Source organism: Nuphar pumila, chromosome 8 (genome assembly GCF_984573655.1).
Source record: "Nuphar pumila chromosome 8, dmNupPumi1.hap1.1, whole genome shotgun sequence".
In the NCBI taxonomy this organism is placed as follows: domain Eukaryota; kingdom Viridiplantae; phylum Streptophyta; class Magnoliopsida; order Nymphaeales; family Nymphaeaceae; genus Nuphar; species Nuphar pumila.
In genome coordinates this window covers 120,659,841-120,683,444 of record NC_143256.1, presented here as the reverse complement: position 1 = coordinate 120,683,444, position 23,604 = coordinate 120,659,841, and the positions used below count along the sequence as shown (strand labels likewise).

Below are 23,604 nucleotides of genomic sequence, written 5' to 3'. Positions count from 1 at the left end.
TGGCTATTGATTAATCAAAAAGATAAATTTAGCCTTCATTTTTTTTCATGGACTGGGAAACTACCCTCAGGATCATAAACCTAGACGGCCATTTTTCCAACGGTGTAAACTGTGCCCCCCCCCCCCCCCCCCCGGATAACAAAATGTTTGATCTTACAAATTTGGCTATTGATTAATCAAAAAGATAAATTTAGCCTTTATTTTTTTTCATGGACTGGGAAACTACCCTCAGGATCATAAACCTAGACGGTCATTTTTCCAACGGTGTAAACTTGTGCCCCCCACCTTGAATCACTCGCAAGAAGGCGAGGAAAGGATACGTACAAAGAAAAATAATTGCCTGCTATTATGATCCTTGTTTGGCTTTTATTAAATGATTCAAAATCGGAAAGAACCAAAATATGGAACTCTGATTTTTCATTGGAAAAAAAAAAATCACACCCACGTGCTCACTCATCTAGTAGGGGCGACTCCTTGGGGGCAAAGGGTAAGCCCATGGAGTTTTACGCTGCCAGGACAGTGACCGCTGGGAAAGCCAGGGCGGCTAGGTCTCTGATTTTGTGGGTGGTTTTTTTTCGTGTAAATATAAAAAAAATAACAATGATAGCACCTTGTGAAAATGCTACATAGGAAAATTTGTGTGTGGAATTTGCGCACAAAGCTAACACGACAAACCATGGCATAGAAAATACTGTGTTGGTCAGGCAATAATGAACAGATGAGCTGGTCTTTGAGACTTCTAAATTGAGAGAGCCGTGCAAAAGCAGCCTGAGACGGTTGGAACTACTGAAAGAATTGGTAGAAATTCCACACTGCCACATTGCTGTACATGAAGCTGCTCTTGCAAAATTCGCAGTGACTTGAATGAACAGACCTGGATCATCCTTCATGATGAGCTGTTCTATGGAAGTAGACCAGGAATTCTGTGTTTCCTTCGGCGCCTTTTATGGGAGACTCTATCCAACCTTGGCTGCTAAATCCAAATGCCTCCACACCCTTCACAATCTTATCAAGAACCTAGCAGACATTAAAAATCAATGGTAAACCTTTTTTCAAGCCCTGTGGACACAAGAGCCCATCAATCGACTATAGTTGGTGATGAATTGACATGAAATACGGCCACTAGAATGTTCATGATGAAGTTGATACCTCTTGATGGACGTTGGGATCTCTCACAATTCCACCACCACCGACCTGTACAAAGAAAATAAACCAAAGCTCAGAACATGCTGTCAAAATTGAACATGTTAAGTAAACCACAAACATCGCACCAGTCAGCCAAGTTTCAGGTGTGAACAAGTCAACACAATATTTATATCCCGTATATTTACTATGGCTATGATTCATTCCGGTGCTATTCATTGTAGCATGAAATCAAATGAAAACAATCAAAGTTGATAGAAAACCTGGGACGATGAGTTCCCAAGTCCCTGTTAAGTCTCTAAGCATATTCATGCAGTTGGGTGATCAGGTTGCCTTAACATCCACTAGACATGACACTGCATTGGAAGGTTTTGCACAATTGACACTCATCTCATCCATGCCAAAAATATTAAATGCCTAATGTATGTTAGAGCGCATTGATCAATCTATGAAGCTTATTGATGTTCACACACAATAAATTCTATTGGCCAGTTTCAATAACACTAAAAGGAATGCCAATATTAAAATGAATAACAAAAATGAAATTAAATAAAAGAGAGTAGAATGAAATGGAAAAGTTGCTAAACAAAAAAACCAGAATTCAAGCTCCAAATGAAACTACTAACCTGGGACCTACGGGCCTCAAATTGAGGTTTAACCAATGTAACCAAAGAAGAATCATGCTTCATAGCGTTGACAACTGCAGGCATGACCTGCATTTCAAGTTCAAAAGGACTAAGCTAATATCACACCTTCACAGATGTCCACCATATCATAAAATATGCATCAACATATTACTAGTATAAAATTTTCAGTATCTTTATCGTAATCTTAAAAACATAACAGGCCCCTACTTGTGACTTGGAGGTCTCTCCTATTAATAGACATACTCAGGTTTGTCAAAAAGGGGCAAAGAACGAAAAAACAAGCCGCTGACAAAATGATTTCTTGACCAACAGAATTGCTATCATGGCAAATAGTGGATCATAACTAGAGAAGGCCAGAAACAATAGCAGCAAGGTCAGTATACGTGAAGTAGGCTTCATTTGGCTCTGTGGCATTTAGGTTCCTCTGTGAACTACATCAAAGAAGCCACAAATTTCCATAATGTAACATGCAACACCAGAAAAATGTGATCCAAGGCCCTTGATAAGGCTACTGCCTGGTTTGGTCCATAAACCAAAGCCCTTATCCCTTGGCAAATCCTTGTGGGACTTTCACAGCTTGGTCAGAGGTTGAGACAAACTCGACTGCTGAATCATGTTGACAGATCACCAACTTTGCCGATCACCTAATTGGGAAATAATGTCATATTGCAGAAATGTCCATAAGGAACCAGATGATGTGACATGACTTTAACAATCATTCGAGATGTAATAGGTTGAAGCTTTGTGCAGCACAGTCTCAGAATGCGCGGTCCTGATTTGAGCATAACCTACAAAAATGGCATGTGGTTCCTTGTATGGAAGTGACATAATGACAAGTTATGAATAGGGAGGGAGACATTGACTCCATGTTACATATCACAAGAAAGATCATTATTTCCACTTGATGAAATTAATCCTCCCAATCAGTGAAGTTTAATATTTTCTCAAGACAACGAAACTTGGCATAGTTTGTTATTCTAACGCAGAAAATACACTGACTTGATACAATCCAACGAAAAAAGAAAACCCAAAAGCATTACCAGAAGTATAGAAATGAATGAAAGGTCAAGCGTGACAAGGTCCACTTTTTGAGGCAGCCCAGGAAGATATCTTAAATTTGTCCGTTCTATGACACACACACGATCGTCTCGACGAATTTTATCAGCCACCTAAAGAAACATTAAATAAATATCAACCTTTTAAAAAAATTCAAAACTAATTTAAATGCAAATACATGATACAAGAAAAGTAACTTTATAATAGGCAAGAGCCTTTCATTTCCCCCAGAACATCCAGAAGCAATTGGCATTTCAGAATTCAAGTCATACAATGGAGCAGGATTTGCAAGGCAACTCAAGGTAGGTCTTTCATCACTTGTAGCGTTGAACTCTTGGTTTTACAGTTTTACTATTCAGCAAGAAGTTTACAAAGACAAAAATACTATATCAATGGAATATGACAAATGTCAGGAGGACAAGGATATTGAATAAGCTTCCATTCGGTATACATGTCAAATCAAAACCGACATAAAGGCAAACACTATTTACAAATAGCTCACATCTATGAATAAAATTAAATATGCTTTAGAAAAAAACACTGAAAGACTAAATTTCAATTTTACAAAGAGATCACTGAAAGAACTCACCTGGCCATAGCCCACATCAACTCCATAAACAAAGGATGCATCATGTTGAAGCAAACAATCTGTAAAGCCACCAGTGGAGAGGCCAGAATCAAGAGCAACCTTTCCACTGACATCAAAGTTCAGCTGCTCAATGGCAGCCTCCAACTTGTATCCTGCTCTGCATGAGACAACAAACAAAAGAACAAAGATATGCTTGAATGACACTTGCCAACATTGTAGAATAAAAAACTTAGATGATCCATGTTGTTATCACCTACACACATATTTGGGAACTTCTGCAATTATTTCCACAACTGCTTTACTAGAAGTAGGTGTGCCGGCCTTGCTTACTACCTTACCATCAACTAATACCTTGCCTGGAACAGAGTTCATGGACAAAAATAAATTCATATATAATGGAAACTGAAAAAAAGAGTGGCTGATTAAACATTACAAAATCAAAGGGTAAATATTGGAATTAAAAAAATGCATAAGAGCAATGCTGATGTTTGTGTAATGTGATGTCTCAACGCATTTAAATACACATCTAGGTGTGCCGACCTTGCTTACTACCTTACCATCAACTAATATCTTGCCTGGAACAGAGATCATGGACAAAAATAAATCATATATAATGGAAACTGAAAAAAAAAAGTGGCTGATTAAACATGACGAAACCAAAGAGTAAATATTGGAATTAAGAAAATGCATAAGAGCAATGCAGCTGTTTGTGTAATGTGATGTCTCAATGCATTTAAATAGACATCTAGAGGAATTTTGCAAGCACAACCAATTCAGATTGCACCTGTTACAGTTCATGTTTTGTACTTATCATTTCCATTAAAGTTTGTGAAATCACTACATAGCATATCTTATGAAATCTTTAAAGCTACTTGTCTGCATCTTAAACACAAGAAAGTGGTTACTATAGTTGTACAGTACATGGTTCGAAAATCAAGTGCCTCGGGAATCAACTCACTTGGGATTCGGGCAAGCCAACCTAATGATTTGGCCAAGATTTGTTAACTCAGAAGGTTCCATTAGTCAAGCCAACATGTGAACTACAGTTCCAGCTTGGGATGGCAGCTGGCTATTTCACCAATAGAAAAAACCTCTTGTCCAAAAGAAATAAAGATATTTTTATTAGGCTCATGAGTAGAGCTAAGTTGAAAACAGTATCTTTTGTTCTCATTTGGGCTCACAGCCAGAAGCAAGTTCCTAAGTAATAGACAAAGCTGTTGGTGTTCAGAGGAACTGTCTGTGCATGAGGCCACCAAAACGCAATATCAACTATGCAGGAAACTATGATGATGCCCCAAAATTTTGTACTTGACTTTGACATTCGATGTTTTTTTGGTCCTTAAGAAAAAAGAAAGGCAATATCAACTATGCAGGAAACTATGATGATGCCCCAAAATTTTGTACTTGCCTTTGACATTCGATGTTTTTTTGGTCCTTAAGAAAAAAGAAAGGCAATTTCAAACTTGGTAGTTTTCTTTCTTGTCAGCCACCTTGTGACCTTGTCTTGCCCAAGCCTTGTTTTGTTCTTAGGTCTGGTAGGCGTAGGTTAGCTAATTCAATAGCCCGCAGCTCAATTGTTAAGACATTTTGGTCAATCGGGGTTAAACGACACTTCATTTATTTAAAGGCGAGCAAAGAATGATGAAATAGTGGTAAAGAATGTTGGAAATTTGCACAATCCAGATGACGACCTTGATGAAGACAAGATCCAATATAGCCAGGAGGGGCACAACAATGGCGCTCTCTTAAAAGTGTCAGTTTCCCCTACAGGTAAGAACCTGAGTGCTAAAGGGTGAACCAAAACTTCGCTTCTGGGATACAACCAAACCCGCACCTATGTGTGCTCTGCCGACCATCTTTCACACTAAGATGATCGTCTACCATGACACGGATATCTGTGCAGCTTCGAAGAGAGAAAAGCCAAAAAAGCAAAGGAAGCAAAGGGAATAATGTCATAATTAGTGTATCGGAATCCGTATCACATGAGCTTGAGATACGGGTGTATTGTATCGTATAATATCATAAGATACTGGAAAAACTTTAATCAAAAATCATAAAAAAATGAAAATTACAAGAAAACAGAAAATCTCCAAAAAATAAAAAAAAATATAGAATGCAATAAAAAAAGAACATGAATATATCCATTATGAGTAATTAAACATGAACATGCACTAATAAAATATTGGATACAATACTGATAACACTCTTAACAAACATTTAACAAAAGTCACAACTCACAAGCATGAATTTTGATATCAAAGTTATATATTACATAACAAAACAAAAGAAGAAGCATCTTAATCTATCAATCATAACAAAAACGATATTCAAATAATGGATCATTTTCTTTTCCTTCATCCACATTCATCTCTGGGCCAACATAATCATTGTCATCATCCACTAGAGCCTCTAGTGACTAATTCTCATCATCATCCAAGACACCAGGCTCTTCTTGTACCCACTCATCTAATATATCGAGGTTGTCACTACTGATGGGACTGTAGTTGCTCCTCTAGCATCTTCTCGGTTCTTTTTGTATTTGTCTACGACATTCACATATATATAAGAATACAAGTTGTATTAAAGTAGATCCACTAACATATATCTTAATGTTACCTTTGCTTCAATCTAATGTTATAGGCGACAAATACAATAACATTTAATCGAGAGTGCTCCAATCTATTCTTTTTCTGTGTGGATACGCTAAAAAAACTCTATTTTTTCTTGTATCCACTGGCGCTACATTCCTTACTCAATATACACTCTGCAAACATAGATAAGGAAGGAGTATCTCACCCAAACCTACTCCACCATTGATTTGAACCAACAAAAGAAAAACATATCATGAGAAAATCCTTCCAACACAAAAATACATAATTAAATATAATAACATTGAATTTCAAATGCATACCTGGTCGCAATGAACTACACAATTGGATTGTGTTCCTTTGTCCAAAGTCCCCCTCGTTTTGTTCATATTTGGTTAACTCCACATAAATTTATCTCTGGAGACTGTGATCTACATTAAGTTTCTCAATGGAGTTCAAAATGCCGGCTTGTACTTCCCTATCATATATGAATGTGGGAGAGAATTTGATGGCAAGATCGAGGTAAGAGGCAGTAGCATGAATGTCTTGATGTAGTTGGTGAGTCATCTCTTATCAATCACCCTCAAATTGGCATATAATATTTTTTTTTTGCTATTGAAATTTTATCTAATTTTCTCTTTTGCCCTATCCATATCATCATACAAGTAGGGCATAGCTGGAGCCTCATCACTATCCACTCTCCTCAACACTTTCACGAGTGGTACCGTCAACCTCCAAAACATATTGCACCTCTTTCAAAATTCCATATAGAAGACTATCTCCACCCCAACAGGTTTTTGTGATCTTCATTGCAAACCATTCATCTAAAGCAAACATTTGCTTTAATTCATTCTGATGAATGATAAGGCTCTATATAGTCAAAACATTCATAGCAAACCTTGTCAATGCATGGTGTATCAACTCAACTCCCTTGGTAAACCTCTACATCAAGTTTAGAATGGTTGAATGATTATAAATAAATTTTGTTACTTTTTCACATTTTAATGCACTCAAAATTGTCCTCCATCTCACCAATATCTTCATACATGAGATCAATGCAATGCGCTGCACATGGACACCAAACAAAGCATTTTTCATTAATTCAGCAACTTTAAGTTTGTTGCATTATCAGTGTTAAGTTGTACATATATAAAAATATATATTCATATATATATATATATATATAATTTAATGATGTATATATTTTTTATGTTCTTGTGTTTCTCTTTTTAATTTTTTTTTGTCTTGTATGCACTTAGTGCATGTGCAGTGCCTTTGTGCTCTTAGATTGCCCCTTAGTTGGACTTGTGTATGCGCATGTAGACTTTGTGTTTATGATCTTATAAGCGCTTAGAGGCTCTTGTTTTGTATTTTCACATATTTCATTAGAGTCGTCATCATAGATAAGGATATAAAATAGATTTCCAAGGCTAACTGGTTTATATATTTGATGTTATGTTGTTGAATAAGTTTTGGCACCTACTCTATCTCGTGGGGGTAATGACTGATTTGTTAATGAATTTTAATGCTTGCCATGTTTGAAATCGATCATCAAATTTAATTTAATGTTTAAATTTTGGTCTAAGACTCTAAATCATACAAAAAAGACATTTTTGAAAAACAAATTATGAGTTGTGAAAAACCTTAAGTAGAATTTTTCATTTATTTTACAATCTTTGAAGAGAGATTTTAACCTTTCGTTATCAACCCTATCCATATAGTGATGAATTTGAGCTTGGTTACAATAAAGTAGTTTTATGTCATTTTTAGAAATGAGTTTTGAACAAACTCAAAAGATAATGAGTTTTATGATCTTATACATGAAATCTTTCAATTTTCAAAGGTCTTGTATTTGGGAAATACATCTTGATAAAGATATACTTTGCACATATGTGAGTGATATGTTGGTCATGATCAGAATCAATGATGGTTGCAAAATCTCTTTTCATCAAAGTTGATATATGAAAAATGTGAGACAGACTGTTTTAATATGTGGTGTTGATTATGTGGATGGATCACATTACTTTTATGTTGAAATGATTTTGGTGAAATCTGATATTTTTATTATTGTATGTCAATGTTGCATGATAAGAAGAAATCTGCACATGTATGCATGATTATCACTGACACTCTTATCTTTGCTATGATTTGGAACAAGGCTATCCCAATAATAAGTGAAACGAGCTAATGAATTGATAATCCAGGGCAAGAATATAAGTGTTTCATACAGTGTTGTGAAAAGCGTTGAGGCGTAGCGAGGCGCTCCACCAAAAACTGAGGCGAGGCGTAAGCCTCGAGGCGTAAAGCGTAAGCCTCAAATTTTTTTTTGAAAACTTTAAAAAATTATAAAAAATATCTAAAAATACAAATAAATAAAAAAATGCTTTATTGATGAAATAACAACCAATAAGAAATAGAAAATCTCAAATAAGTACTAAAAATATGAGATTAACATATTAAACTAACTAACTAAAAACTGATTATATAATTGGAAAATATATGAGATTAACCAAAAAAAGTTAAAATATACTAAGAAACTTATTACATTACTGAAATAACTGGGAAATATATGAGATTAACCTACAAAAGTTAAAATATATGAGATTATTCTAAAAAATATGAGATTAACATATAAAAGTAACTAAAAAACTGATTACATAACTGAAAAATATATGAGATTAACCAATAAAAGAAAAAATATACTAAGAAACTGTTTACATAACTGGAAAATATATGAGATTAACCAACAAAAGTTAAAATATATGAGATTATTCTAAAAAATATGAAATTAACCTATAAAAGTAACTAAAAACTGATTACATAACTGGAAAATATATGAGATTAACCAACAAAAGTTAAAATATACTAAGAAACTGATTACATAACTAAAATAACTGGAAAATATATGAGATTAACCTACAAAAGTTAAAATATATGAGATTATTCTAAAAAATATGAGATTAACATATAAAAGTAACTTAAAAACTATGTCACATGGGTGCGGGTGCGGCGCAATTTCAAAAATTTTGGACACGGGGACACGGGGACTCGGCTATATATATATATATATAATTCTAGTAAACAATTAAAATTAAGTAGCCAAAACTATATAAGATAAAAGGATATTATCATTGTACAGATATAATTTAAATTGACTTGTAATAGTAAACTTCAAGTCTGCAGTAAATTAAGTAGCCAAAACTATGACCTTAATTTTTTAGAAAGTTTCAATTTGGCACTCCCATTTCTTTATGGTAGTTCTTAAGCTAGCTTTTCTAATACTTGTGAAACTAGTATTTTTTTAAACTGGAAAAGCATTTATTTAGCTACCTCAAATGGTTGGGTTACCTTTTATCGTGTTTTATACATATTTTTACATAAGTTGTGAAAGTCACACAGACTGTGCACACAGTCTGTGCAATGCGGTCTGTGACTGTGCAGACTGTGCACAGTCACACAGACCTCCATGATGTCAATGGAAATGATAATGCACCTGATATAAAAGAAAGGAATGATTGGGAAGACATGGATTAAACAGTTCAGCCATTATCAAACTCAAGAAGAAGCATGTGACAAAAGAACATACTTTCTGCTATTTCTCAAATAGTCAAATATCATTTCTAGATAAGAGTGCAACACGAGTGTTGAATTACGCATACCTTGAAGAATCCATGACTGTATCAGTGTCCGACTATATTGTTCAAATCTTTCAACACAAACTTCATCTAGCCTCTTCTTTCTGAGAAATACAATACAAAGAAGATATTAATAGCATAATGTTATTAATCAATGTAATTGGTTCATTAATCAAAGTAAATAGCAGAATGTGTAGAAAACTCATCAAAAGTCCTATTACGATCTCCCTCCTTAGGGTAATTCTAAAGTGAACATTACACCAGAAAGGCCCGAAGGAACTGTCTAAAGCAAAGAAACGCTGTTGTATGCAGAATGTCATATGTCTATTGAGAAAGAGGACTTGTTCTTGGCTCTAGCATCATCAAAACCAATTCCCCATCAAGAACTGAAATCCAGTATGCGCCTCAAATCCAACCAAAATGTGCAGTTCAGAGTATATAGACTGAATACTTAAATGACAGACTAATTCAGATATACCAAAAAGCAACTCAACATGCAACGCACACAACATTGAGGAGGCAAAAGGGGAACAGCCAAAAATGAGAGAAGAGTATTCGGCAGAAAAGACATTGGTCATAAAAAGATTAACTGAATTTAGGAAACGAAAAACAGAATGTTGTTTATAGCATAGTTACCAGGAAACAAAATGGATACGAGAAGCGATGCGTGAAGAGGAAGCAAGAAGCGAGAGTTAAAAAGTAGCATGGAGTGGGAAGCGGGATACAGTTATGAAGAGATTATGCAAGTGCATGAAAAATGAAAAAAAAACACATAGAAAACCAAAGCAGGTTATATGTTCCCCCCCCCCGAACAGGGCAGTTAGCTACATCTCATGCTCGGGGGTCCCAAAGAGCACCACGTATGTAAGCATGTGTGTCTCGTATCCCCATGTTTGTCAGCATTAATTAGCGTTGGAGTTTGATGCGATTGCAAAGACTTAAGTACCCTCTCCTCCATTGGTGCCAAAAAAAATGACGATTCTTGAAAAGGAGTGGTTGTAAAGACTTAAATGCCCCGAAGATGATTATTTAAGACCCAGTCTCTGCACTGCAGGATTATCTGAGAAAAAAATCTCCCCTGGAGGAGGCCATGAACATCAACCCTCTCACACTCTCTCTCCCTTCTCTCTCTACTTCTGTGCACATCCAACAAACGATCCAACATTTCTCTATCAAACACCGACTGACCTGCACACTAACTGTAGCATCGTTCAACTTGATGAGTTGTGGAGCCTGATTTAGAGTTTTTGCCCTTACAGGAGGGGGGTTTGGGGGCTCCTCCCAGCGTGGGTAGCATCATTCAACTTGAAGAGTTGTGGAGTCTGATTCAAAGTTTTTACCCATTCATATTTTAAGGAATTAGATCTCATGTTTGAACATCCACGCATGTGCAGTTTGCTTTCATCATGTTCAGTTGTTTTCTAGATTATACTTTGAATTCTGGTGCATTTTAGATCTATCGATTTATATGTAACCAGAGCTCATTTTAATCTGAATTTTTTACTGCAACTTCATGCATATGTCTTCATGCTCTCCACCAAAAATCAGATCATTCTGAGTTTGTTTGACCCACTTTAAAAATCAAGATTCAAAACCTCTTATTTTGCACCGTCAGGATTTTAGCAGAATCAGGACCAACTTGCGGGAGTGATTTCTCCCTAACCAGAGATGATCTTTCCGATCCGTAAAAAGGGTTGTTTTCTAAATTGAATCTAGTTTGTTCATACCAAATTTCAGCGATTTCTATGGTGTTTTCATACCAGTTTTGGTGTCACCTTGTGTCATTTTAACGGCTCAGATTTTGATCCATTTTGTTTGAATTTTATTTCCCTAATGGGAGATCATTTTTCAATTCTGTAAAACGGGTTATCTTTGTTTATGTGTCTAGTTCATCCCTGTAAATTTTCAGAATTTTTCATGGTCAATTACTATTTTATTTTGATTAAATACCAGAACCTTGTATCCAGATTTTATAAATGTTCTGATTTTGGCCCCCATATCATGACTGTTGTAGCACTTCTTCAACAAATCGTTATTTGATTGACAATATTATTCAGCAAATTATTCTTCATGCTCTCCACAACAAATCAAGTTGAACGATGCTATCCACATTGGGAGGAGCCCCCAAACCTGTTAAAATGTAAAATTGTATATATATGTATATATAATAATATTATATATTATATATATATAAATACATTTTTCATTTCTTTCATTTCTGTAATTTTTTTCCTTTATTTTTATTTTTTGTCTTTATGTCATCTAGTTCAGTTTAAACTAGAATGACTGTTGCTAGTCAAGTCCTGTCCAGACTTGACTAGCAATAGAGTTGTTGGACTGACACATTCCAACAGCTCTAAATAGAGCTGTTGGACTGTGCCCAACAGCTCTATTGAGTCCTCTTTCAGCTGTGTATATAAAGGGGTGCAACCCCTCTTGTATTTTACTCCAATGCTTCTTAAGCAATTGGTTTTTCATATCAATAAAGAATACATTTTTATTTTTATTTTGTTTTCAGTTATACCCTTTTTAATGGTTATGCTTTAGTGTCATTCTTGACACTTGCTCTTGTTAATCTAAGCTCGTGTTTCGAAGATCCCCATTTAATTTCATGGTATCAGAGCCGCGGAAGTACTAAATCTTGAAGAAAAGCTGCCTTGGTTTCCGTGCCCATTTGCAAAAGTGTTCGCCACTTGAAGAGAAGTGTTTTATCACTTCATTGGAGAAGATTTCACATCTTGTTGTATTGTTTTTTTTTTTCTTTCTTTTTCATTTTCCTTCTTGTTTCTCTTCTATCCCTATTCTTTCTCTCATTGTAATCGATGGATGACAATGATAAAGTCACCATCATGCCTATGAAACTAAGCGATACGAACTATGTAACATGGGCTTCAATCATGAAGCACCATATATGGGGAAAAGGCTTATGGGGGATTGTGGATGGTTCCGATTCGGAACTTAAGCTATCTCTTACTAAAAAGGAGGGAGATAAAGAGGTCCCTCTATCGGAAGAAGAGAAAATCAAGGCTATTGCCTCATACGAGAAGAAATGGAAAGAATGGAGAATATCTCATGCGAAGATAATGTCATGGCTTATCAATAGCGTTGACATTAAAAAATGCTCAAGTCTTGCCAAATTTGATCATGCTGATAAGGCATGGGAATACCTTAAGAATATGTATTCCCTTAAAGATATTGCACACGTGTGCAACCTCCAAGAAAAAGTTCGAATGATGACACAAGGAGACAAAACTATTCGTGAATATTACAATGGGTTGTTCGAACTTTGGGAAGAACTTTCCCTTTTAGAACCAAAGTGGCATTGTGCTGAAGACATCGAGCTTCGTCAGAAACAACTCGATGCTGAACATTTTTACCAGTTTATCACTGGATTAAGGCCGGAATTTGAAACCACTAAATCGGCCCTACTTCACCGGGGAAAAATTCTTTCTATTGTTGAAACTATTGAAGAGTTAACAATGGAAGAAAATCGTCTCCGAAAAGGTTCTTTAAAAATTGAAGATGATTCCGTTTTAGCCGTCTCTAAACCATGGAATCATGGTCGATCATATAGGCCTCCTCACTTTAACCGACAAAATGGTGACTATGATAAGAAGAAAGTTATTTGTCATCACTGTCATGAACCGGGACACTACAGGCCACAATGTCCCAAACTTAAGGAGCTGAAAGAAAAAAGAGCTGCAATTGCTGGATCGAAGCCTAAAGATCAGGATGCACCAGTTTCCCTGGCCCAACTAATGGAGATTCTTCAGCCTCTCATCAAAGGTGCCTCTTCCTCATCTGAAGCTTCAACCGGCGCAGCAGCCTCATCTTTTTCTGATCTAGGTAAAATTTCTTGGCTTCTTGACTCTGGTGCATCTTTTCATATGACCCCAAATAATCAAAGTCTATCCAAATGTGTTAAAAATAAAACAAGTGTGTCAAAGGTCTTTACTGCTTATGGGACTTCTCTTGAAATAGAAGGAATAGGAAATTTTGAAAAAATTATAAAACAAAAAAAAAAATTTATTCCAGAAATTAGACATGTTCCCAAATTAAATTTAAATCTTTTATCTGTATCTCAAATTTCTGATTATGGGTGTAATATTTTTTTTTCTTCTCATTGTTGTTGGGTACAGGATCGCCAATCAGGCAAGCTGATTGGGGAAGGCCATAGAGAAGGAGGACTCTATTACATGGATTTTTTGGTCATGCCGAAGAAAGCTTTTTGTTATAATATTCAAAAAATAGAGTTGGAACTGTGGCATAAGAGACTTGGTCACCCACATATAGCCAAAATCCAACATTTTCCAAATCTAGGGAAATTTTGTAACTCTTAATCATTTGATTGTAAAGATTGTATTCTCGGCAAAATGAAAAGATTACCATTTCAGAACAGAACCTTTTTCTCTTCAAGACCACTTGAATTAATACACTCGGATGTTTGGGGTCCTGCACCAGTAATTTCTAAAGGAGGATTTGTTTACTATGTTATTTTTGTCGATGATTTCTCCCGACATACGTGGATGTACTTTCTCAAACATAAGTCTGAAGTACTTTCAAACTTTTCATAATATGGTTAAAAACAAGTTTCAAAATGATATTACTATTTTTCGCACAGATTCAGGGGGAGAGTTTTTATCCACAGATTTTCAAAATTATCTTAAATTGCATGGCATCACACATCAAAGATCTTGTCCTTATACACCTCAACAAAATGGACTGGCAGAACGAAAACATCGCCATATTATAGAAACTACTAGGACTTTATTAATAGCAAATCAAGTCCCGAAAGACTTTTGGGCAGAAGCTGCCTTAACTGCCACCTATCTCATTAATAGGATGCCATCTTCTTCGTTACAAAATATCACTCTCATTGAAAAACTTATGAACATTTCTCCAGACTACTCTAGACTAAGAATATTTGGGTGCAAATGTTTCATATTTACTGACAAAAATGATAAACTTTCCCCTCGTGCGATTCCCTGTGCCTTTTTAGGATATGCTGAAAACCAGAAAGTTTATAGATGTTTTGACTTCAAAAATAATAAACTATATGTGTCTAGAAATGTTTCCTTTCTTGAAAAGGAGAGCTTCTTTGATTTTAGAAAATTAAAAGACGTCACTGAGTACTCCTTTTTGCTAGATCTAACATCAACATATGATGAATATGACCTTGATTGTAACTTTGATGATGATCAAAGAATTATTGATCTTAATGTTGAAAATGAAGAAGTTCATAGAGATACTAGTATTCAATATTCCAGGCGACAAGAGTCTAATCCTCCATGTGCACTTGAGAAATATTCTAACATTCCAACTAGACAATCAACCCGAATCTCGAGGCCTCCAGGAAAGTTTGTATCATACGAGTCTTTCTCACCCACATATAGGGCAGTTATTGCATTAATTCACTCATATGAAGAACCATCCACATATTTTCAAGCAAAAAATGATATCAAATGGATAGAAGCCATGAAAGCTGAATTAGATGCACTTGAAAAGGCTTCTACATGGAATATTCAAGATCTTCCTCCAGGAAAGAAAACTATAGGATGTCGATGGGTTTATAAAATTAAAACCAAGAGTGATGGTATTCTTGAAAGATATAAAGCCCGTTTAGTAGCCAAAGGTTATGCCCAAGAATATGGGATTGATTATGAAGAAACCTTTGCTCCGGTGGCTCGTATGACTACTGTCCGAACCTTAATTGCCTTAGCTTCTATCAAAAAATGGTCTATTTTTCAAATGGATGTCAAAAATGCTTTTTTAAATGAAAAGCTAGTTGAAGAAGTATATATGGAACCCCCTCCTGGTCTAAGTATTCCTAAGGGTAAAGTCCTTCGCTTAGAAAAAGCTCTTTATGGACTTAAACAAGCACCAAAAGCTTGGTATGATAGGCTTAGTCGTGTTATGATTGATATTGGTTTTCAATTCTGTTTAACTGACACTGCTTTGTTTATTAAGAATTCTGATGCAGGGATCATTGTGCTTCTTCTCTATGTGGATGATATGATCATCACCGAAAGCGATAAACAGGGAGTTGAAACAATCAAAACACTTCTTAAATCTCATTTTGAAATGACTGATTTGGGCTTGTTGAGATATTTTTTAGGCATTGAAGTTGCTTATTCTCCTAGAGGATATTTATTATCTCAGACTAAATTTGCTTTTGATATTGTTTTCAGGTCTGGTATTACTGATGATAAGAAAGTCGACACTCCAGAAGTTGTTAATGTTAAAATGAAGATTGATGATGGAGAACTTCTTGCAGACCCTACTCCTTACAGACAGCTTGTCGGGGCACTTTCCTATCTATCCATTACCAGACCAGATATAGCACATGTTGTTCATACAGCAAGTCAATTTCAACATGCTTCTACTTCTGTTCATATGGGAGCAGTCATGCGTATTATCAGATACATCAAGTCCTCTCTTTCACGAGGACTTTTCTTATCTTCCTCCTCTTCTCTTGATTTAATTGCATATACTGATGCTGATTGGGGAGGTGATCCCAATAACAGACACTCAACCACTGGCTTTTGTGTCTTTTTAGGGGAATCATTAATCTCATGGAGGTGTAAAAAGCAGCAGAAGGTATCTCTCTCATCCACCGAAGCTGAATACAGAGTCATGGCAACCACGACCATGGAAGTAGTTTGGCTCCGACGACTGCTTGCTGACATGAGAGTTGAAGCAACAAAGGCTTCACAAATGTGTTGTGACAACAAAAGTGCGATCTACATTGCCAGTAACAGAACATTCCACGAACGCACCAAACACATCGAAATGGATTGTCAATACGTCAGAGAGGAATATCTACACGGGATAATTGATCTGCCATATGTCACTTCAGAATATCAGTTAGCAGACTTCTTTACAAAGCCTCTCGCTGCTCCCCGATTTCACTTTCTCTTAGACAAACTTTCGCTCATTGTACCGTAAGTTTGAGGGGGAGTGTTAAAATGTAAAATTGTACATATATGTATATATAATAATATTATATTATTATATATATATATATATAAATACATTTTTCATTTCTTTCATTTCTGTAATTTTTTTCCTTTATTTTTATTTTGTCTTTATGTCATCTAGTTCAGTTTGAACTAGAATGACTGTTGCTAGTCAAGTCCTGTCCAGACTTGACTAGCAATAGAGCTGTTGGACTGACACATTCCAACAGCTCTAAATAGAGCTGTTGGACTGTGCCCAACAGCTCTATTGAGTCCTCTTTCAGTTGTGTATATAAAGGGGTGCAGCCCCTCTTGTATTTTACTCCAATGCTTCTTAAGCAATTGGTTTTTCATATCAATAAAGAATACATTTTTATTTTTAATTTGTTTTCAGTTATACCCTTTTTAAGGGTTATGCTTTAGTGTCATTCTTGACACTTGCTCTTGTTAATCTAAGCTCGTGTTTCGAAGATCCCCATTTCATTTCATCTCATCCTATAAGGGTAAAAACTGTGAATCAGACTCCACAACTCATCAAGTTGAATGATGCTACCCACGCTGGGAGAAGGGTTATAATTAACTTTCATCCACTAACTGTATTCTTCATGCTCTCCACAACAAATCAAGTTGAATGATGCTACTCACGCTGGGAGGAGCCCCCAAACCCCCCTAATGTAAGGGCAAAAACTCTAAATCAGGCTCCACAACTCATCAAGTTGAACGATGCTACAGTTAGTGTGCAGGTCAGTCGGTGTTTGATGGAGAAATGTTGGATCGTTTGTTGGATGTGCACAGAAGTAGAGAGAGAAGGGAGAGAGAGTGAGATGAGGTTTTACCCCTCTCTTGTAAGGGTAAAAACTCTGAATCAGTATCTACAACTCATTTTGTTGAATGATGATACCCACGCTGGGAGGAGCCCCCAAACCCTCCTCCTGTAAGGGTAAAAACTCTGAATCAGGCTCCACAAGAGTCAATGTGCAGGTCAGTCGGTGCTTGATGGAGCAATGTAGGATCTTCTGCTGGATGTGCACAGAAGCAGAAAGAGAAGGGAGTCAGAGGGTTGATGTTCATGGCCTCCTCCAGGGGAGATTTCTTTCTCGGATAATCCTGCAGTGCAAAGAATGGGTCTTAAATAATCATCTTTGGGGCACTTAAGTCTTTTCAAGGATCCTCCCTTGATTTCTTCTCTAGAGAGAGAGGGTTTTACAGTGTTTTACGGAGAAAGAAGAAGAAGCTTTGAAGAGTCAACATCATCTTCGACTTTTTGGATAAAGGACATGTTTGTCTTTTTTTTGAACTGTTTGTTTTTTCTTTTTTGAATGAAAGGCATTTTTGTCATTTTCTCAAACCATCACTTTATGAGAATAATAGCAAGAAAGGGTACTTAAGTCTTTGCAACAACACCAGAGTCCGATGCAAAGTTATGTCAACATACACGGGAATACGAGCCCCATGTGCTTGTATACGTGGTGCTCATTCAAAGCCCCGAACACAGACGTGGGATTCAGTGAATCATCGGGGGGGGGGGAACATACACCACCCTCTCATAGAAAACAATATGAAGCACGGGCTGAAGCAAATAAGAAATGACTAAAACACAAATAAAAAATGATATAAAGCCAACATGTAAGCTTGTTACAAAAAAATTTAATTTTCTAATATAAAAAATGTAGGAAGTGAGGAGGAAGCGAGTGGAAAGTGACGAGAAGCGACAGGGAAACTTTAAAGAAGCACAAGGGAATCTATTCGTGAAACGAAGAGGAAGCAGGCTTCCACTAAAGGGAATCGAGTTTTCCATATTTCGAAGGAGGGTTTCCCAAAGCTACCCTCCTTTCAGAAAGCGAAGAGTTTCCTGCTTCTGAAGCTAGCTAGCAAGAAGCTTCTGGTAATTTTGGTTTATAATACCACTATGCCATTTAATGTCACGAACGATAAAAGGATAAAGAGATAACACCATCAATATGCTCATGAGTGGAACCATCACATCCAGAAACAAATACGGTTCGTTTACACAAACATGACTACTATGCAAGCTCAATGACCCAAAAAATCATTTCCTCAGAACTCCTTTTGATGATAGGACTGGAACAGTACAAGTAAAAGTGCCACGCAAATGAATTCCTTAAGGTGATCAAACTGATCAATTTGGTAGCGGTGGAAAAGCCTTATAGTACAATGAAAAATATGGAAGAATTTTATATGGGTAAGAATAAAATCAAACGAATAGACGAATTACTTTTTCTGAACTTGGATTTGCACCGATTTCCCGGAAGCATAAGCTCTCCAATGCTTCAAACGAAATGGGTATTCCGTTTTCGCAACAGAAACTTCAGGAAACAGACGCTTTCCTGTAAATCAAATGAAAAACTCAAGCTTTATTGGAGTTTTGTGGGTTGGGGGATTGATTCGATTGAAGGAAATGTGAAGGAACGAAACAACGATGGTAACCAGTAGAAAAATTGGAACATACGAGACATGGCGAGGGCATAAGGAAAGATGGGTATGGTCGCCTTGGAAAGCAATGAACATCTTGCCAAAGAGAACGAGAGAGCTTCCATCCTCTCTCTCTCTCTCTCTCTCTCTCGTCCTTTTGTAAAAGAAGCTACTTCGAGGAATCGCTGTCAATGGGTCCGGTTTGTATCGGGGTCGGTGACCCGAACCCGACTCGAGCAATATGCTGGCCGGTTTGGGTCATGACTTTTTATATATTTAATAAAAATAAATTTTTAAAATTATGCGGGTCCAGGTTTAAGATCTATTTTCATGACCCAACAAAACTCGGAACCCAGTTATTAGTTATATGGGTGGGTCCGAGTCAACCTTGACCCGACCCGTTGACAGCCCTAATTGCCAGTCTTCTTCTTTTTATCATATAAACTGAAACACAGAGAGAGAGAGAGATGTTCAAATTCCAATGGAATTGGAATTCCTAGGCTGATGGATTCTTAGGTTGGATATTTTGGGGAAAAAAAATAGTTCACGTTTGTTTCATCTTGAGAGGCGCATTTAGGATGTAAAGGTTTGGTTTTGTTTCCCAACACAAGCATATTTTGTTCAGCTTGGGAGTCTTGATCCTCCAATGCTCTTATATTCTCTTTGTTTGGGAGCAGTAAAACACTGGATTCGAAGTGAAGATGTCAGCCCCATCGCTACATTTCAACACCATTTAGAAGAGGATGTTTTCCACAACTCCATCATCAAGATCACATTTTGGCAAAATAATATTTTGACAACACATTGTTTCCATCTTCTCCCAACCAGAGACTAAGGCTATGTTTGCTGTTGTTGGGAGGGGTCGCCGGTGCGGCCAGCATGTTGCATGGAATTAATCAACAATAGTCTTCTTCACCTCTATCTCCTATATCTTCAAGGGAAACCATTCGTCCATCCATTCCATTGGATTTGCTAGTGCAACACCTCACTCAAGCCTGGAAAACCAGACGAGGCTTGAGTGGGGCTTCATATTACATTTTCATTTCAATTATCTAATCAACCTATCAACTTTGAAGTGAGCAAAAAGCCTTAAACCAAATTAGGTAATAAGGAACTTTGGGCCATCTTGCTGCCTAAACCTTCAGTTGCACCATTCTCAATTTGATGAGTCCCCAAATAAAATTATTAAATAAAAAAAAAAAGAAAAGACCAACATATCCTAGAATGCATCACTCACTTTAACCTTCGCGAAATCAGTGATATCAGTGTCAATGTCACAAAGAACATAGTTACAAATATTGTCGATATTTTGAAAATATCACCGGTTCTAAAATAAATAAATAAATAGTGCGATAGAGAACACTTTTTTTTGACAGTTTTAAATTATTCATATTTTTATTATTATATGTTACACATATTGGCAAAATTGTCAAGATAATTACTCTGCCTCTTTGCTGATCCATGGCCTCTCACAAGAGCACTATATAGCTTGGTTTCACTAATGCCAAATGCTAAACACATCATATCCAATATAAGTAGTTCGGTATACAAGGTTGGATTAAGGACTGGGAAACTTGCCATAAGCCCATCTGAGCAACATGAGTTTTGTAAAACCAAGGTGTGTGTGTGGGGTGAGGTTTATCCTTATCCCCCTCACCCTCTAGGGAGAGGGACGTGAGAAAAAAAAAGAGAGAGAAAATGAGGAGCAAAAAGGAGGAGGAAGACTTACTGAAAATCCAGCCAACGACGGGGTAAGATTCTTCTCCTTCTTGCTTTTTTCGATCGAAAAGAGGGTCGGCAACCATGGCTACTGGCGGGTTACAGTTGCAGAAAAAAAAAAACTTTGCGACAGAGAGAAAAAGAGAGAGAGGGCCGGTGGTCAGCCCCTCTCTCACAAGGAGGAAAGAGAGAGAGGGTCGACTCAGGGAAAAGACGGAAGAGGCAGAGCCCCTTCCACGTGTTATTTTAAAAAGGGACAGACAGACTTGGTTTGGGTGCGACCCAGAGCGAACATGTCGGTCTTGGTGTAACCCAAACTGAACCAGGTGAGTTTTAAAAAAAAAATGGGTTGAATTGGTTCAGCTCGAATTGACTTAGAATCGAACCAGTCAGGACTAAACTGGTCTGGGTATGAACTAGACTAAGTTGGGTCTGACTGGCTCTCGATTCTCGGTTTGAATCTGGTCTGATCTGGATAAGACCGATTTAGGATTGAGACAGTCTAGACCGATCCAATTAGAACTGGATCCAAAGAGATCTAGGTTTGAATCCTGTCTGATAGTTCTGGATTCATAATAGAACTGGATCTGGTTCGGATCAGTACTAGATCCAGATCAAAACTAAATCTAGATCCAATTGAATGGATTAGTTCTGAATCCATATCACAAATAGGTCTCGATCCAATCTGACAGTTATAGATCTATATACAACTCATTACTGAATGGACCAGTTCTGGATCAAGATAAAAAATGGGTTTGGATCTAGTCAGACAATTTTAGATCTAGATCAAAAATGGATCGGGATCTAGTTTGTGATTAAATTTTGAATTTTGAGAATAATTATCAAAATGACCAGAGTATCTATGTGTGTACCTAAGATCCGTTTTGGTAAAATGGGCATAACTTTGCACTCCAAACTTAAAATTAAGGTCTGATGTGTTAGACTCATATCATAGAGGAGAATCTTTGTAACCTCTAGTTTTGGTCAAAACAGAGGCACAAAAATCAAAGTCCGACGAGTCAACTCGGGAGGAGTATTTTGATAATTTTATTAAAATATAAGATATTATATGTATTAATACGAATATGCTTGTGTAATGATCAAATCCTACTGTTAGAGCATCTTGAAACTCGATTTGGATCGGAGACCAGTATTTGTATTCGAGGTAAAGGATATTATGAGTAATCTTAGTTGTGAATAAATCATACTGTGTTGCATGTTATTATAATGATATAAATTAGCATGATTAGAAAGATAGCTCCTGAGTGTAAACATTATATACATAAAATGATCATGGATGAAATTATGAGATAATTACGTACACATGTTAGCCGTGATATGTCATGCATATTAGAAAAGGATTATTTTGTGATAGCATATATGTGTGATAAATTACAAATAACATGCAACATAATGAGATCGTGATTAGACTTGAGTTCTTTTATTTTATTCATGTCATGTGAATGGATATATTGAGATTAGCATGCATAACTCCTTAAATCTCAGAAATGGCGACATGTGTTAAGGGCTACCTAGTTTATGGTCAAAGTACAACCACTATAAAAAGTAGGTCATCGGTGATTTAACGATATGGAGACTCTACATCATTGTGTGCTTAGTATGAGATAAGTGTGAACCCTAATGTCATTCTGAGATTGAAGTATGAGATCTGTTGTGATCAATTCACGATATCACTCATGAAAGAACGAGTAAAATACAAGCTTGAGAATGTGATTCAGTGTGATTAACTTAATTTATGACTTAGGGTTATACTCATACAGTGTTTGAGACTCTAGACGACCATGGATGGTTGAAAATTATCATAGTTAAGATGCATCATGAATTATGCCAAGATTAAGATTGGGTCTGACCTCCCAGCTAGCTACCGATGGAGTCGCTTCTTTGTTTCACTTCAGTGCCTGGTGGTCTGTGGATCTCTTTGAGTGTATGGCTCATTGTCTAGCTAACATGTAGAATTTGAGTGTTCTACACGGGTTGCTACGCTCATAGACGACTATGACCAGTATAGTCGATCTAGTGTTAGTTTGGTGTGACAGAATGTTTGAGAGAGTTAAAGGGGGATAATTAAAACATACAAACCTTGTGTGGTGTGTCGAAAATTAAACTCAAACTAGGGGCTTAAAGCCCACTACATTTGTAAGTCAAAGTCTTTATTTACTTATAAACATTTCTTACAAGGTTGTAGAGTCACCCCCCTTTATAATTACAATTGTAGGTTTCATGCACACTAGCATAGGCAAGACGTGATCGGCTACTTCTTCTTCGGTAGAGCACTTGATAGTTTTTATTTTTCTTGTCATTGAACATTTATGTACTTGTTATTTTCGCATGTTATAAATGATGAACATTATGAAAGAAAGTGAGTTATTGGAAAAGAATGAAAAAAATTAGCCATATTTTCTTTGTGTGAACTCTATATGTTTTCTCTGTAGGAAGTAATACCAACCGAACTCGAACTCTCGAGATCCCACATCGGGGTGTTATAACTTTGCTTGACTTTTGCTACCCAAGTGGCACAAAAGGCCTGAGTTGGTTGTATCTGCGAGTTATGTTGAATCTAAAGGGCCCATTTGTTTCATGGAAAATGATTGTATTGTATGGGTAATTTCATACAATTTTTTAAAAATCCTACAATTTTTTAAAAATCCTACAATTTTTATATTCTTTCAATGTTTAAAATTGTAAATATTTGATGTCGTTAAGACACTTTTATCTTTTGCAATTGCAAATTTAGGTATTTTTGTGATAAAATTATACCTCCCATCAAATATATCCAACACCTACTTAAATCCAAAATCGCAGTTTTTTTATGCGTAT

At 36.4% G+C, this 23,604-nt stretch overlaps 1 protein-coding gene across 1 annotated transcript; it reads right to left on the bottom strand.

Moving 5' to 3' along the window:
• Positions 1-611: 611 nt before the first annotated feature.
• On the bottom strand, positions 612-19,186 carry LOC149830444 (uncharacterized). The gene is made up of 9 exons (XM_090016521.1): positions 19,085-19,186; positions 18,851-18,962; positions 9,683-9,762; positions 3,689-3,791; positions 3,436-3,592; positions 2,831-2,959; positions 1,770-1,856; positions 1,150-1,194; positions 612-1,017 (listed from the first exon to the last, which is right to left on the bottom strand). The coding sequence occupies exons 1-9, from the start codon at positions 19,170-19,172 to the stop codon at positions 880-882; spliced, it is 939 nt and encodes a 312-aa protein (XP_089872647.1). The 5' UTR covers positions 19,173-19,186; the 3' UTR covers positions 612-879.
• Positions 19,187-23,604: the final 4,418 nt, after the last annotated feature.

Bases quoted from the DNA above. Each gene is read 5' to 3' on its own strand.
- LOC149830444 (XM_090016521.1), bottom strand. From the start codon at position 19,172: ATGGAAGCTCTCTCGTTCTCTTTGGCAAGATGTTCATTGCTTTCCAAG. The intron at 3,792-9,682 runs GTATGCGTAATT...ACTCTGTTCCAG, and splicing joins ACAGTCATGGATTCTTCAAG to GCAAGGTATTAGTTGATGGT. The intron at 2,960-3,435 runs GTGAGTTCTTTC...ATGTTTCTTTAG, and splicing joins TTGATGTGGGCTATGGCCAG to GTGGCTGATAAAATTCGTCG.